The following is a 14194-nucleotide window of genomic DNA, read 5'->3' on the forward strand; positions in this document are numbered from 1 at the left end:
TTAAAAACCGCTGAGCCTGTACCCCACACCAAATGACTCAGGCTACCTGGGATTGGACACAGGCAGTCATAGTTTTTTGTTTGTTTTTTAAGCCTCTCCAGCTGAAGCAAATGAGCAACCAGAATTGGGAATCATTATGCAGGGTCTTTATAGCAGAAACCCTGACAATCTTTTCCCAATCTTTTTTTAACCAGCACCCATATTCTTCTCTACACCCCTCTAAATCCACATAACCTTTTGTAATAGTTGATCATTTCCTTAGGCAGGTTCTCCTCTTCCTCATATTTGTGTCCTGTTTATACAATGACTTCACTCACCTGGGACCATGTACAACTCATTGGAGGCAATAATTACTCTTGCAACAACTGACCTTGGCAGGCTTTCCTCAAGCTTTATTGACTGTTTTTATTCTTTCACAAGAAATATCCTTAACATCACCCATGATTGAGTTAGCTTGTGATAGTGTTGCTACTTTGGCTGCAGAGTTGCTCAGGAATCAAGCTCAGTCTCCCACAGAATCTGTACTGTGTGTTCCTCAACAAAGGAGCCACAGGAAATCTGGGTGCAGTGTATGTTATTATTTTTATATAATTCATATGCCATAAAAGCACCCTTTTAATATGTACAATTCAGTGATTTTTAGTATATTCACACATATGTGCAACCATCACCACTGATTCCAGAACACTCCACAAAGAAAGCCCCTATTCATTAACAGTCACTCCTTATTCCTGGTGCCCCCCTGCCATCACTAATCTATTTCTGTCTCTGTGGATCTGTCTATTGTGTAGATTGCCTATAAATGGATCATTTACTATGTGTTCTTTTGTGTCTAGCTGCTTTCACTTATCATATTTTCAAGGTTCGTACATGTTGTATTAGTACTTCATTCCTTTTTGTGGCCAAATAATTTTCCACTGTATGTATGCACTACATTATGTTTATCCATTCATAATTGATGGACTTTGGGGTTGTTACTGCTTTTTGGCTATGATAAATGGTACTGCTATGAACATTCACATACAAGCTTTTGTGTGAAGATGTTTTCATTTCTCTTGGGTATATATCTAGGAGTGGAATTGCTGGGTGATATGGTAACTCTATGTTTAGCTTTTTGAGAACCTTCCTAATTGTTTTTGAGCATTATTTTTTTGACCTTGATACAGCTCTCTTTCCTGGTCTGTACTTGTTAGGATGGGGAAAATGATTCTTGGGCACTTTAAACATTTTTTTTTATCTGTTAAACATTTTATGTACAGGAAGAATGGTATCTTCATAAAGAACTTTTTATCACTCAGTTTCATCATTTCAAAATGTGAGGAAATAACAAAAATGGTCGCGAGGATTTGGGGTGTCTGTCTGAGCTCCCGGATTCCTGATTATCCCTCCAGCTGTATCTCCAACCACCTGTCACAGTCTGTTCCTGGCACAAACAAGGCCTGCTTGTTCCAAGGACACGACTACTGGGCCACTTCCAACTGAGAAGGGCCTGGTGGGGCGTCCAAATGCAGAAACAGAATTGCTTTTCAGGGATACCAATAATAGGCTTATAGCCAGGTGCAAAAAGCCGGCAGATGTAAAGTCCTACTACGTGCAAAGTAAATGTGCCACAGGGGCCTGCAAGACAGCCTTGACCAACGACCAGGCCTCCAGGCTCTCACTCCCAGCTGTCTGATGCGGCTGCTTGGCTGGGGGTCTGAGCCTGCGCGGCCCGGCCCTGGCAGGCAGCCTTCTCAACATGCGCAGTCACTGCCAGGCCCCGCTCCTCCATTGGGTGCCCCGTGGAGTGAGCGCTCACGCTCGCTCGCAGCCTCGCCTGCGCGCGCGCGTTGCACGAGGGCCTCCGGTGGCACGCGCCCCCCGCCCCCGCCCCTGCCCCGCCTCCTCCCCCCTCCTAAGCGCCCGGCCCGCAGGCTGCCGTGGGTAGCGGCCACCGGAGGCTCTGTAAGTATGGCATCGAGGAGAATGGAGACCAAACCTGTGATAACCTGTCTCAAAACCCTCCTTATCATCTACTCCTTCGTCTTTTGGGTGAGTGACCATGCCGGCTCTGTAGGCTGGCTGCAGTGGGTTAGTACGTGCAGTGATGCTCTGGGGAAGGAAGGGGGAAGAAAAAACCCAAATCCAAAATCAAATCTGGACCCCCAGCAGGGTGCTGGGCCAGGGCTGCAGGATGGCGGGGTGCGTTGTGGCTGCTCAGATCCTGGACCCTGGACCCTGCCCGGTGTAGGCTGCAAGGGTCTGCTTGGTGATAACGTCAGGTTGTCGACCTTTCCAAAAAAAATTTAATGCATTGATTTATTTTTTAAGCTCTCTGGATAGGGTCAGCCTCTGGGGAAAGTTGCGGGTTTATTAGTCTATTTTCCTCTCTGGACACCCCTCCTAACCTTCCTTACCAGCTTGTTTGCGGTGCCAATTGGAGCTAACCTGTGGCCAGCTGGGAGCGGGCGTGGGAGCGCAGGGTTTGATCCCAGATTCCTGGTTACTCCTGACCCCGCGGGATTGCAAGAGGGAAGCGCCAGGAGCTCTGTGTCTCTCTGGCAGGGCAAGGGTAACCAGAGGCCCCCAAGCGCACTGATGCAGGGGGTCGGGGGCAGGCGCCGCCGTCAATGCAGCCACCGCTGAGGGAAGACGCAAGAGGGGAGAGGCTCTTACATAAACCAGCGGGCATCTTTGAGCTTTTTTGGCGACCCAGGAGATGGGTCTTACGACCCTTTCCCCACCCCCCTTCACCCTCACGCTTTTCATCTTGTCTATCATTGCGTGAGCTCCTCCGCAGAGCTCTGGGGGAGGATCTCCGCCACTTGGTGACAGGATCTTAATAGTGCTGCTATGGGTCCTTGAAGCTCAATGCAGAAGGGTGACGTCAGCCCTTCAGCCGAGGTCTCAGGAGTTGTGTGGTGCACCTCACCTTGAGATGCGGGCTGCTGAGTGCTGGTGGGGGGCGAGGGGAGGAGGTGGGGGGCGGGCTCAAGGCTGTGCCTTACCTCATCCTATTTCGTGGAATCAATGCTGGGCCGACACTGCAGTGATTCACTTGGATGGAGGGGTGGGTGGTACCTAAAGAACATTTCCTGTTATTTCTGTTTCCATGTATAGCCCCCCCCCCTTCCTGAAATTCTCCATTCCCACACCAAACCACAGCCATTCTGCTGGAGAATGAATGTCCACCATTCCCCGCCAACCCCCACCCCTTCTTCAATAATCTGGGTCATTCAGCTTCCAAGGCAGTCATTTTGAAACCCGAGGCTCTGTAGAAAAAGCCAGTCCTGCCTTTGGTTGTTTTTCTCCTTGCCACAGCTACCTCCCCGCGCCCCCCCCCCCCACCTCCCAAATAGCTCTAATTTTGGTTTAAAACTGGGCACCCTGCTCTATGAGGTAGCAGACTCTGCTTGATGGTGAACCAGGCTGTTTGTAATGGCCAAGGCAGGAGCTGAAATTTAATAAGGATTAAAACAAAACAAAACAAAATAAACAAACAAAAAACCCCCCTAATGTTCCCCCCACCCCCTTGTCACTGGCATTGGTGATTCTTCGGGTCAGGTAAACTGTGGACCCTGGGGACCAGGCATATCAAGAGCTCCGAAATGAGATAGAATAGATTAACTGGCGTATTGCACAAGGCAAACTGAAACACACTTTATTTGTACTGAAAACGACATAGATTGAAAATGTTCAGTAGTGGAATTGTGAGTTATGCACAGATCATCTTATGTCCTGTCTGGAAAAAGAAATAATGCATGCTGCTTGATGAACCTTCCTAAAAGCTATTCCTGGGAACTGGTTTACCTTTTTTCTTTCCTTAAATCTCTTTGTGTTTGCCCTTTAGTATTTACTTGACTTCCTATTTGTTACTGGAATAAATCATATGGGTTTACAGTATATACAAAAGAGTGTTGTTCCTTAAGCATCACTGCAGGCTGGTAAAGGAAGGAGTCTTCTAGACTGAGGCTTTTCATGTGAGCTCTTTAACTCTTCTTACTTACCTTCCTAAACCCCTCCTGTGAATCTTAATGCCCCTAATATGTCTTAAGCATGCCTTTTTATGTTCCTTGGTGCCTGCATTTTAATTTTTTCCTACTGTCAATATTTTATAGTCTTAAATGAAATGTTTATCTGGAACCTTTTCAATAGTTTAAATACCATTCAGTAATCATTTCCTATTTCACAGCCAAAAGAATGAGATATTTCCAGATGCAAGGGTATTTTAAATAAGACATTTTCATTAATAAACCGTGGTCCAAATGCTGTGTTTTCTATTGTATCTTATATGCTATTTGTAACAGCTCTATAAAGATATAATTCACCTTTTTAAAGTGTACAATTCAGTGGTTATTAGTATATTCACATACATGTGCAACCCCAGTCAATTTTAGGAGTTACATTACCTGAAAAAGAAACCCCATACCCTTGAGCTATCATCCCCCAATTCCCCCCAATTCTCACCCCTCCTTGCCCTAAGCAATCACTAATTTACTCTCTTTGTATATAGATTTTCCTTTTCTGCTTATTTCATATAAATGAAATTATATAATATGTGGTCTTTGTGAGTGGCTTCTTTCATTTAGAATAATGTTTTTAAGATTCATTGATGTCCATTTTTTTAATGGCCAGATAATACTCCATTGCATGATTGTATAATATTTTGTTAATCCACTTTCCATTGATGGACATTTGGGTTGTTTCTATCTTTTGGCTATTATGAATAATGGTGCCATAAACATTCACAAACAAATTTTTGTATGAACACATGTTTTCAATTATCTTTGGAATTGCTGGATCATATGGTAACTCGATGTTTAATCATTTGAAGAACTGACAGACTGTTTTCCAAAGTGACTGCACCATTTTACATTCCTTCAACCAGTGTATAAGGGATCTGATTTCTCCATATCCTTGCCAACATTTGCTATTATCCAACTTTTTTATTCTAGCCACCCTAGTGCGTATCTCATTGTGGTTTTCATTTGAATTTTCCTGATGAGTAATTATGTCAAGTATCTTTTTATGTACTTATTGGTTATTTGAATATCTTCCTTGAAAAATGTCTATTCATATTCTTTGCCCATTGTTTTATTTGGGTTGATCATTTTTTTGAGTTGTAAATGTCCTTTATATATTCTTGATTCAAGTCTCTTATCAGATATATCATTTGCAAATATTTTATCCTATTCTTGAGTTATCGTGTCATTTTCTTGATGGTGTCCTGTGATGTACAAAAGTTTCTTTAAATTTTGATAAAATCCAATTTACTTGTTTTTTTGCTGTTTGTGCTTTTTGTGTCATATTGAGGAACCCTTTGCTAAATCAAAGATCATGAAGAAAATGCTGTTTATGAGACTGATTTATCAATTCAGTAAATGCAGTTGATGAATGTATCTTTTTCTAGCACCTAGCACTATGTCTGGCACATAATAGATACTCAAATATTTGTCAGGACTTCTGGGGTTATGTTAAAGTAACTAACAAAAAATGACCTTGGTGTTCTTTTAAGTGGAAGATGTAGGGAATATTAGGCAGGATTATTTCCTTTTTGTTCTTGGTGAACTATTTTAGTAGGACTACTTCTCTTCCCTTACCACAGTTTAAATTTAAGACTAGAAGACATTTGAGTTTAAAATCATGGTAGACCAGTAGCATTAAGAGGTTGATGTGCCGAACCGGTGTGGCTCAGTGGATAGAGCGTCGGCCTGCGGACTGAAGGGTCCCGGGTTCGATTCAGGTCAAGGGCATGTACCTTGGTTGCGGGCACATCCCCACTGGGGGGTGTGCAGGAGGCAGCTGATCGATCTCTCTCATCGATGTTTCTGGCTCTCTGTCCCTCTCCCTTCTTCTCTGTAAAAAATCAATAAAATATATTTTTAAAAAAAAGAGGTTGATGTACCTGAGCATATGCTAAAGCAGGAGTCTACAATTATGAAAGAGAAATCTTTATTTTACTTGGCATTCTCTCTTTGAGGTGTTCTGGAGTCATGTTTGGTCACAGCTGGGGGTGGGGTACTATTGGCACCTAGTAGATAGTGGCCACATGTGCTGCTAAATATTCTCCAATGCACAGGACAGCCCTCCACAACAAATAATTATCTGGCTCAAAATATAAACAATGCCTGCAACCTCTGCACTACTATACTTTACATGAAGTAAGTCCTATGAAGAAAAATAGTGTTATGCAAAACTTGCTCTATTTACTGGTGTTTAGAGCCACGATACCAGAGCATACTCAACACAGTTGCAATTAAGAAGAAAAACATCCTTTATGTTGTACCATAATTCTTTATTTGAAGATAAAAGGTAGGTACTTCTTTATATAATAGTTTGTAGATGATTAGGATGATTTGTCCTAGAGTTCAATAACATCACCTGAATTCTATGTAAATGGATCCTTGATTTTCCTCGATTTATGTTTTGTTTTCAGGTTTATAGAAGAGGAGGAAAAAACACACCTAGGAGTAAGTTACCCTGTGCTTTAAAGATTAGCAAACAGTGCCTTGCACCTAGGAGGTTTACTTAGGAAGTGTTTACTTAATGAATGAATGAATGAATAAATGAAATTGTATTAACTACTCTTGAGCTCATTTATTTCTACTCACCTCACTTGAGAGGCTTTTAAAAACAATATTATTTCCAGTCTTATTGTGATGATTTAAATGTGTTCCTGACATTGATGTATGGAAACTTAGGGTACAGGACTTTATAAAGATTTGCTTATCTTAATGATAGTTCAATTATTACATGTTAATGGTCATCTAATTTGCCATACATTTTCAATATCTAAAATTTTAATTGAAATTTAATTTAAGCTTGAATAAAAAAGGTATCAATCTTGTCCTAATACAAAACAGAACATCCCTCCATGACAAATACATTTTTTTCAACAGCAAGTAAGAAAACTTTATAAAAATGCTGCTTAAAGAGTAAAATCTGTTTGGATTTCTAAGTTTTTAGTATATTTTAACACTCATCTGTGTCTTAAGCTAAGATTTAAATCTATCTTATCTAAATTGCTAATAATATTGTGAAAAGAAATATTATTTGCTTCATTCTAGTGTATATTGGATTGTATTTCCTTTTTGACTATCCAATGAGGTAATTAGCTATCAATAGTGCTATCAAATTCTCTTTTGGTGAAATATAAGTGATTGTTTTTTCATTTGGGAAATATCACTAATCTTTTTTGGGGAATATTTTAAAAAATGATAGTTAATTTTTTTTTGTCATCAAGAAACTTTGGGTAATTGGGTTAAATAGAGGGGGAAAATATTAAAAAGCAGTCCCTAACATTTTATAGTGTTTGAATTTGGGCACATACGGAAGTTTATTTTGCATGTCAGTGCACCTCAGTAAACATTCATTGAATGTCTTTTATATGCCATTTATTTCAATAGAAGTTTAGCTGCTGCATTTAGCATTTTACCTTCATTTCTAAGTAATGTATTTACTTTACTACTTCTCGATTTTCCAGTGTTAGGTATTATATATTGTCTTCCCACAATAGAACATGAAGATTTAGCTCTCCTACCCCCTTTTTCCTACAGTAACACGTTTACTGTAACATCCTACAGTGATCGCATTAATGCGACTAGGTAAGCCTGTTCACAGCTGAGCCATGTAGTGTACATTGTGATTGCTTGCACAGCTTATTTTCCCTGTAGTTTTGAAATAGCTGACATCATTATAATCTCTCTTTACTATCATCCTGGGGAATGCTGTCTCCTTTTATGTTGGATCCTCAATTTTTGTTTCTTAGTTCCTTCATTTTGGTGGTGCAAATCTTCTAGTAACTTTCTGGAAAAGAATGCATGGGAGGTTAAATTTTTGAGACCTGGCAGGTGTGAAAATCTTATTTTGTTCTTGCGCTTAATTTGATAGTTTGGCTAAGTATAGAATTCTAGTTTGTAAATCATTAACCCTCAGAATGTTGCCATCTCCCTCTCCCTAAACCCTCAATCTTTTTTCTCCTGTTGTTACTATTGAGAAATCAAATATTTATGACTTTTCTAAAAATTAATTATCTTCTCTAAAAGCTTTTGGAAACTCTTGTTCTTAGTGCTCTGAAATTTCACAATAATATGCCTTGTTGTGTCTATATTTTCATCTCTTTCCTGTGCAATCTTTCAATCAGGAAACTTAGGCCCTTCTATTTGGGGAAATTTTCTCGAATTTTTAAAAATTTTATTTCTCTGTTCTCTCTCTTTTAATGTTAGAACTTGTAGATGGATCCTCTAATTGTCACAATTGCATTTTTCATTTATTTTATATGTTGATTTCTATGAGCTCTTTTTAAGGTCTGAATGTTCCTTTATATATCATCGTGTTCTTGTTTCATAAGTGTAATATCTTTTTAAAATCCCTCTGAAAATATTAATTATTTTTTAAAGTTTTTTTTTCTACATAGTTTCTTCCAAACTTGTCTATTTTCTGGCATATTACAGACTTGCCTTAAATTTCTGGTGTCCATTTGTTCCCTGTTCTGTACATGTTTAAGAGTAGAACACTAAAAAGCTGGAAGCTTGCAGCATGAAATTGGAGTTTGTTGATTATAAGTTAGGTGATTTGACAGTTGAGTTTTGGAACCAAGGTCAATATCTTTAAGTCTTTTCCAATGGTCCAATCAGATTTGGTACAGAAAATTTTTCCAATCTTCTCTCTGGATGAAGAAGGTTAGGGATATGGGTGTCTTCACATGCAGTATATAAACCTTTGTTTAATCTACTATTTCGAGTAGAGAATCCATGTCCACTGCACTTCTGTTCTCTAGGTCAGAGATCATCTGTTTCACCCTCACTAGAAAATAAATGTCTGAATCTGTTCTGGAATGTGAGATAGGCCAGAGACAAGAAGTTGGAGGGAATCTAATTGCTTTTCAAAAAGCTTTCTACCAGACCCTCCTTATTTTAGCCCCCTTTCATCCCTAGTTTTAGATGTGCATGGAGTTGCCTTTTGGGAATACTGTGTGCAAATATTTAATTCTTGGATTTTTCTCATAGCTGCCATAAGATTTGGCTTTTTCTCAGCTTCCAAAATGTTATTGTGGTTGTCTCCTGTTTCATTCTCTTTCTTATTGTGGGTTAAATTTTTTTAGTGTCATTTCAGTGGAGTTTTGGGAGCTGACCCAAGTAAATAGATGTTTTCAGTCCATCATCTTTAACTGGGAGCCCTTTATATCTGTATTTCTACATGGCATGGTCCTAATTAAATACGTAGCTGATTGTGAGTGATTGAGTAGAGCATCTAAAATGGAAGTGGTCGGGCTATTCTAGTAGATATTGTTATCTACTTTTCAATTTTAAAAAGCTTTTGAGGTCACGGAGAGTGTTCTAGCCAGCAACAGGCTTATGAAGGCACATCCTCTTTAAGGTCATCTGGTCATCAGGGAATGGGGTGTGGCAAATGGGGATGAAGCTCTGAAGGTTACTGCTGCTTTTTTCTGCTCTTCTAATTTCTATCCACCAGGTGAAGGCCCATATGTCTTCTGACCTAATTCAGACCTTGCTAGATTAACTTAATGTGGAAGTAGCAGAGTTCAAAGTATAGTGGTGAGTGGGGCACTTAATGTTAAATAGGTTATTGCTGGGCTATTTTTCTGTTATTACAATGTTGGCCCTTCATGTTTATTATAGGACTTGTACATTATAATCTGAATAGTCTTTTCTTATTTAATCACCTTTCAGTTAGGATATGTGCACTACTTTAATAGCATTTAGGGAACATTAAGTCTTTTCCACTTAGTTGTTGCTTAGAAACTAGCTCAATTTTTGTCCAAATAGAATAAAATATTTTCTTCATTTTTAATTATAGTTAGACCTCTTGATTTGACCTTCCCTTGAGCTACATTATTTATGATTCATTGACTGTTCAGCATTATATACTGTTTTAAGTAAGCACCTCAGAAGGTGCTGGGAATTAAAAGTCATTTGTGACTGTATTTCTTTGTTTAAACATTTTAAACCCTTGACATTGGTGACTAATGCACTGCTAAATCAATTTGAAACACACTTTAAAATATATTCTTGGACAAGATTAACCAAAGAACTTATATGCATAGCCCATGGACACAGACAATAGTGTGGGGAAGGCCTAGGTGAAGAGGGGCAAAGAGAGTAAAATGAGGGACATCTATAATACTGTCAACAATAAAAAAATTTAAAAATATATTCTTATGAATATCAATTTGTATTTCTTAATCCATCACAAATTGTTAGTCACAAAATACTAGTAGTCATGGGGATGTAAAATACAGCATAGGAAATATAGTCAATAATATTGTAATAACTGTCTATGGTGCCAGGTGGGTACTTGAAATATCAGGGGTACAACTTTGTGTTATATGTATTTTTTCTTACGTCTTTTCTTCTTTGGTCCCATTATAGCTGCTTCCAATTTGGGTTATCTCCTCATGGGAAGCAAATCATTGGATTACTGCTTTTAATTTTTTTTGAGGGGGCTGTTACCCCCCTTGCCATGACAGAATACTTTTCATTCTTGGCTGAACAATTTTGCCCTCTTTTATATAGAGCCCCAATATTCATAAAAGAAAAAGAAGGATGGAGGGGGGAAAGATAGTTTCTCTTTGTTTTGTTTTCCTCTTAGGTTATTTTATCAGTTGAACATGTAAGCATGTTACATAGTTTGGTGATAGAATTAAAGATCACTTCTTCTGTGGAATATTTTCTTTAGAGCTTTTTGTAATGTATGGTGGGCTTTTTCATGATCTGTTTTAGGAGAAATTGCAGGTGTCATATTAGAAGATGGGGTGGGGCAGGCACAGGTGCTAGTTGAGCCATCTACATCAGTGAATCTTGTTTACTCAAAAGGATTGCCTAAGGAGTCCTAACATATTTGATTAGACCAGTGGTCGGCAAACAGCGGCCTCTTGAGTGTGGCTGTTCCACAAAATACCACGTGCGAGCACGCACGTACAGTGCGATTGAAACTTCGTGGCCACACTCAAGGGGCCAAAGAACCGCACGTGGCTTGCGAGCCGCAGTTTGCTGACCACTGGCTTAGACCACCCTAACAGATCTGATTCAGTTGGTCTTGAGTGGGGTATCAACATTGGTATATTTAAAATAATCTCCCAGTTGATTTGGCTTTACAAGTAAGATTGAAAACCATTAATGCAAAGAGAACTCAGTATATAATAGCAGGCCTGATTCATCTGGAATCTCCTAGATCTGGAGATAGCTAGGGAGTATCTAGCATTGGCCTGTTGGTTTTATCTGCTTTGCACAAAAGTCTGGACTAGCTTTCCAGTCTCTTAGTAAACCAAAATGGCCCTATTACTCTTACATGACCTTGCTATTAGTTCCTAAATAGAAGAGTGCTCATCAGAAACACTAAAGGGAATTTTAAAAAATATATTTTTATTGATTTCAGAGAAAAAAAAAGGATACAGAGACAGAAACATCAATGATGAGAAAATCATTGATCAGCTGCCTCCTGCACGCCCCACACTGGGGATGGAGCCCGCAACCTGTGCATGTGCCCTGACTGGGAATCGAACCGTAACCTCCTGGTTCATGGGAGGATGCTCAACCACTGAGCCACAATGGCCAGGCTAAAGCGATTTTTAAAACACAGATAGAAACTTCTTGTGAAGTTTCAATTTATCTAGAGAGCAGCCTCGGCATGTTATTTAAAAAACTATTCCCAAGGTGATTCTGATTCCTGGAAGGTGACTCTATGGTCCATGATACAGTTTGTTATTAAAAAAATTCTTATCATATGAATTCTTTCCTGTTTATTGATCTGTGGTACCATAAAGCTAATTTGAGGAGAAGGTTCCACAAGCAAGATGTAGCCAATCTAGTATTTTTCTTACTCACTGAGTCTGTCTTTGGCAAGGTTCTCCAATTGTATTCTTGGAGTTTGGGGTAGTTTTCATCTGTTAGCGGGAATCTATTTCTGTTCATCTTTGCACTGAGAAATTAAGCATCTTTGTTTGCCCTCTGTCAAAAGATGAGACTGTTCTCTAATATGTAAAACACAAAAGCTGAATTCATTACTTACCAAAGTTTATGAGTGAAGCAGATTGCTGATCTCTTTGGGAAGAGTGTGGTGGTGTTTGGGGATCACTTTGATTACAGAGGCATAAGCAGTTGACCTTTGCCTTAGAACCATGACTATTTGGGTGAAAACATTGTTGATTAACTTTGAGAAACATATTCACTGCAATGCATCTGCTGCTGATTGGTTGACATTGAATTTTATGGGACACTAATTGTAATTGGCTTCCAGAAGTATGTTCCCTGAAGCAAGTTGAGTTGTCATTGATAATTAGATTTAGGTGAATTGTCATTGATCAAATAGGTTTAAAAGTGGGTTCTATTGGTTACTATTTAGCATTCCTTTTGAATAATCAATCTTCTCTCCCCTCCACCCCAGGAGAATAGAAACAATTATTCTTGTCTTAGATTACCAATTCTTGCTTCTCAGTGAAATGAGGTGATTTGTGCACCTCAATTACCATACTTCAAACATTGGTGATATATAGAATTCCTCATTCAGTTAATTGTTCTATTATTCCACAAACACTAATAAGAGTTTATGATTTCCATGGATTGTACCAGGACTTTCCACAACCCCTTTGGGTTGAAAAGGAACCTAAAGCTTAATAATGAGGCTGGGCAGTAACTATTCCTAAACATCACTTTCACATTTTTGTCTTGACTGGTGTTCAATTTCTATTTCTGATGAAGCTTTTGAAGATTTCTTCTCCCAATTTTTGTTTCATATTCTAAACTATATCACTCACTTGATATTCTTTTAATTATTTCTTTCTATTGCAGGAGATTTAAAATTAGTCCGATGTGAAGTCTCGCTTCAACATTTGTCAGGTGACCTTAGGCAAGTCAATAGCCACTCTGAGCCTCAGTTTCCTCTTCAGAATTGAGAATATCTATGCTTGCACACCTCTGTAAAGTGTTGAAGGTTAAGTGACATTTAAGTGCTTTGTAAAGTTTGGTACATGTGTTTTAGCAACATTATTCCTTATGGTGTAGAGTGTTGCTTTTTTAAAATTTCTTGCACATAGGGGTCTATGACAATATTTGATAAACATATAAATTAATCAGAACACTTTCTATCCTGGAAATTAAGGATGATTTACTTTTTGAGTTTTATAGTTTGCAACCAAAGAGAGCTGGGATTCCAGAAGGATTTGAATTGGAACAAAAAATATAAGTTTAGGTTGCTGAGTTTAGCTCTGTCATTGGGAAAAGGGTGTTCCTATCTAGGATAAATAAATATAAACCTGTCCCTTAAAATCAAAGAATTGATTACTTCCCTTATTCTTTTTAATCAAGCTTTTAATTTTAGAACAGTTTTAAAGTTACAGAAAAACTGTTGAAATAGTGCATAAGGTTTCCCTATAGCATACAATCAGTTCTTCTATTGTTAACATCTTACATTAGTATGGTACATTTGTTACAGTAATGAACCAAGATTGATACATTATTAATATTAATTAAAGTCCATACTTCCTTCAGATTTTCTGAATTTTTACCTAATATCCCATATTACATTAAGTAGTCATGTCTCCTTACATTTCTCAGATTTTCCTTGTTTTTGATGATTTTGATAATTTTGAAGAGTACAGATCATGTACTTTGTGCAATGTTTCTCAATTGGGATTTATTTGATGTTTTTCTCATGATTAGACTGGGTTAATATGTTTTGGAGAGGAAGACTACAGAGGTTAGGTGCCATTTTCATCACATCATATGAAAAGTATATACTATCAACATGACTTATCCCTGTCAATATTGATCTTGATCATCTGACTGAAATAGTTTGTGAAATTTTTCACCACATTACTCTTTTCAACTCTTTCCATACTGTACTCTTTGGAAAAAAGTCACTATGCCTAGCTTAAGGAGTGGGGGATCATGTTTCATTTCTTTCAGGGTGGAGTATTTACCATTATTTTCTTAATTAACAATGATTTCAATTAAAAAATGTTAAACCAACAGTAAATACTTGTTCAAGCAAATAGTAAACTACTAAATCCATTTGAATCATGCTTACCATTATTTACTAGAGGCCCGGTGCACAAAAATTTGTGCACTCGGGGGGGGGGTCCCCCAGCCCGGCCTGTGCCCTCTCACAGTCTGGGACCCCTCCGGAGATAACGACCTGCTGGCTTAGGCCTGCTCCCGGGTGGCAGAAGGCAGGCCCAATCCCTAGGTGCAGCCCC

The 14194-nt window shown here is 38.7% G+C and overlaps 1 protein-coding gene across 1 annotated transcript in view; it reads left to right on the forward strand.

The window, feature by feature from the left end:
- The first annotated feature begins 1932 nt into the window (after positions 1–1932).
- The window catches only part of TSPAN7 (tetraspanin 7), a 79301-nt gene continuing 67039 nt past the window's right edge, over positions 1933–14194 (forward strand). The window contains exon 1 of the mRNA XM_006090556.3: positions 1933–2031. Within this exon, the coding sequence (XP_006090618.1) occupies positions 1951–2031 (81 nt within the window). The 5' untranslated portion in view covers positions 1933–1950. The remainder of the gene's footprint in view (positions 2032–14194) is intronic.

This window comes from Myotis lucifugus, unplaced genomic scaffold, assembly GCF_000147115.1.
Source record: "Myotis lucifugus unplaced genomic scaffold, Myoluc2.0 scaffold_76, whole genome shotgun sequence".
Classification (NCBI taxonomy): domain Eukaryota; kingdom Metazoa; phylum Chordata; class Mammalia; order Chiroptera; family Vespertilionidae; genus Myotis; species Myotis lucifugus.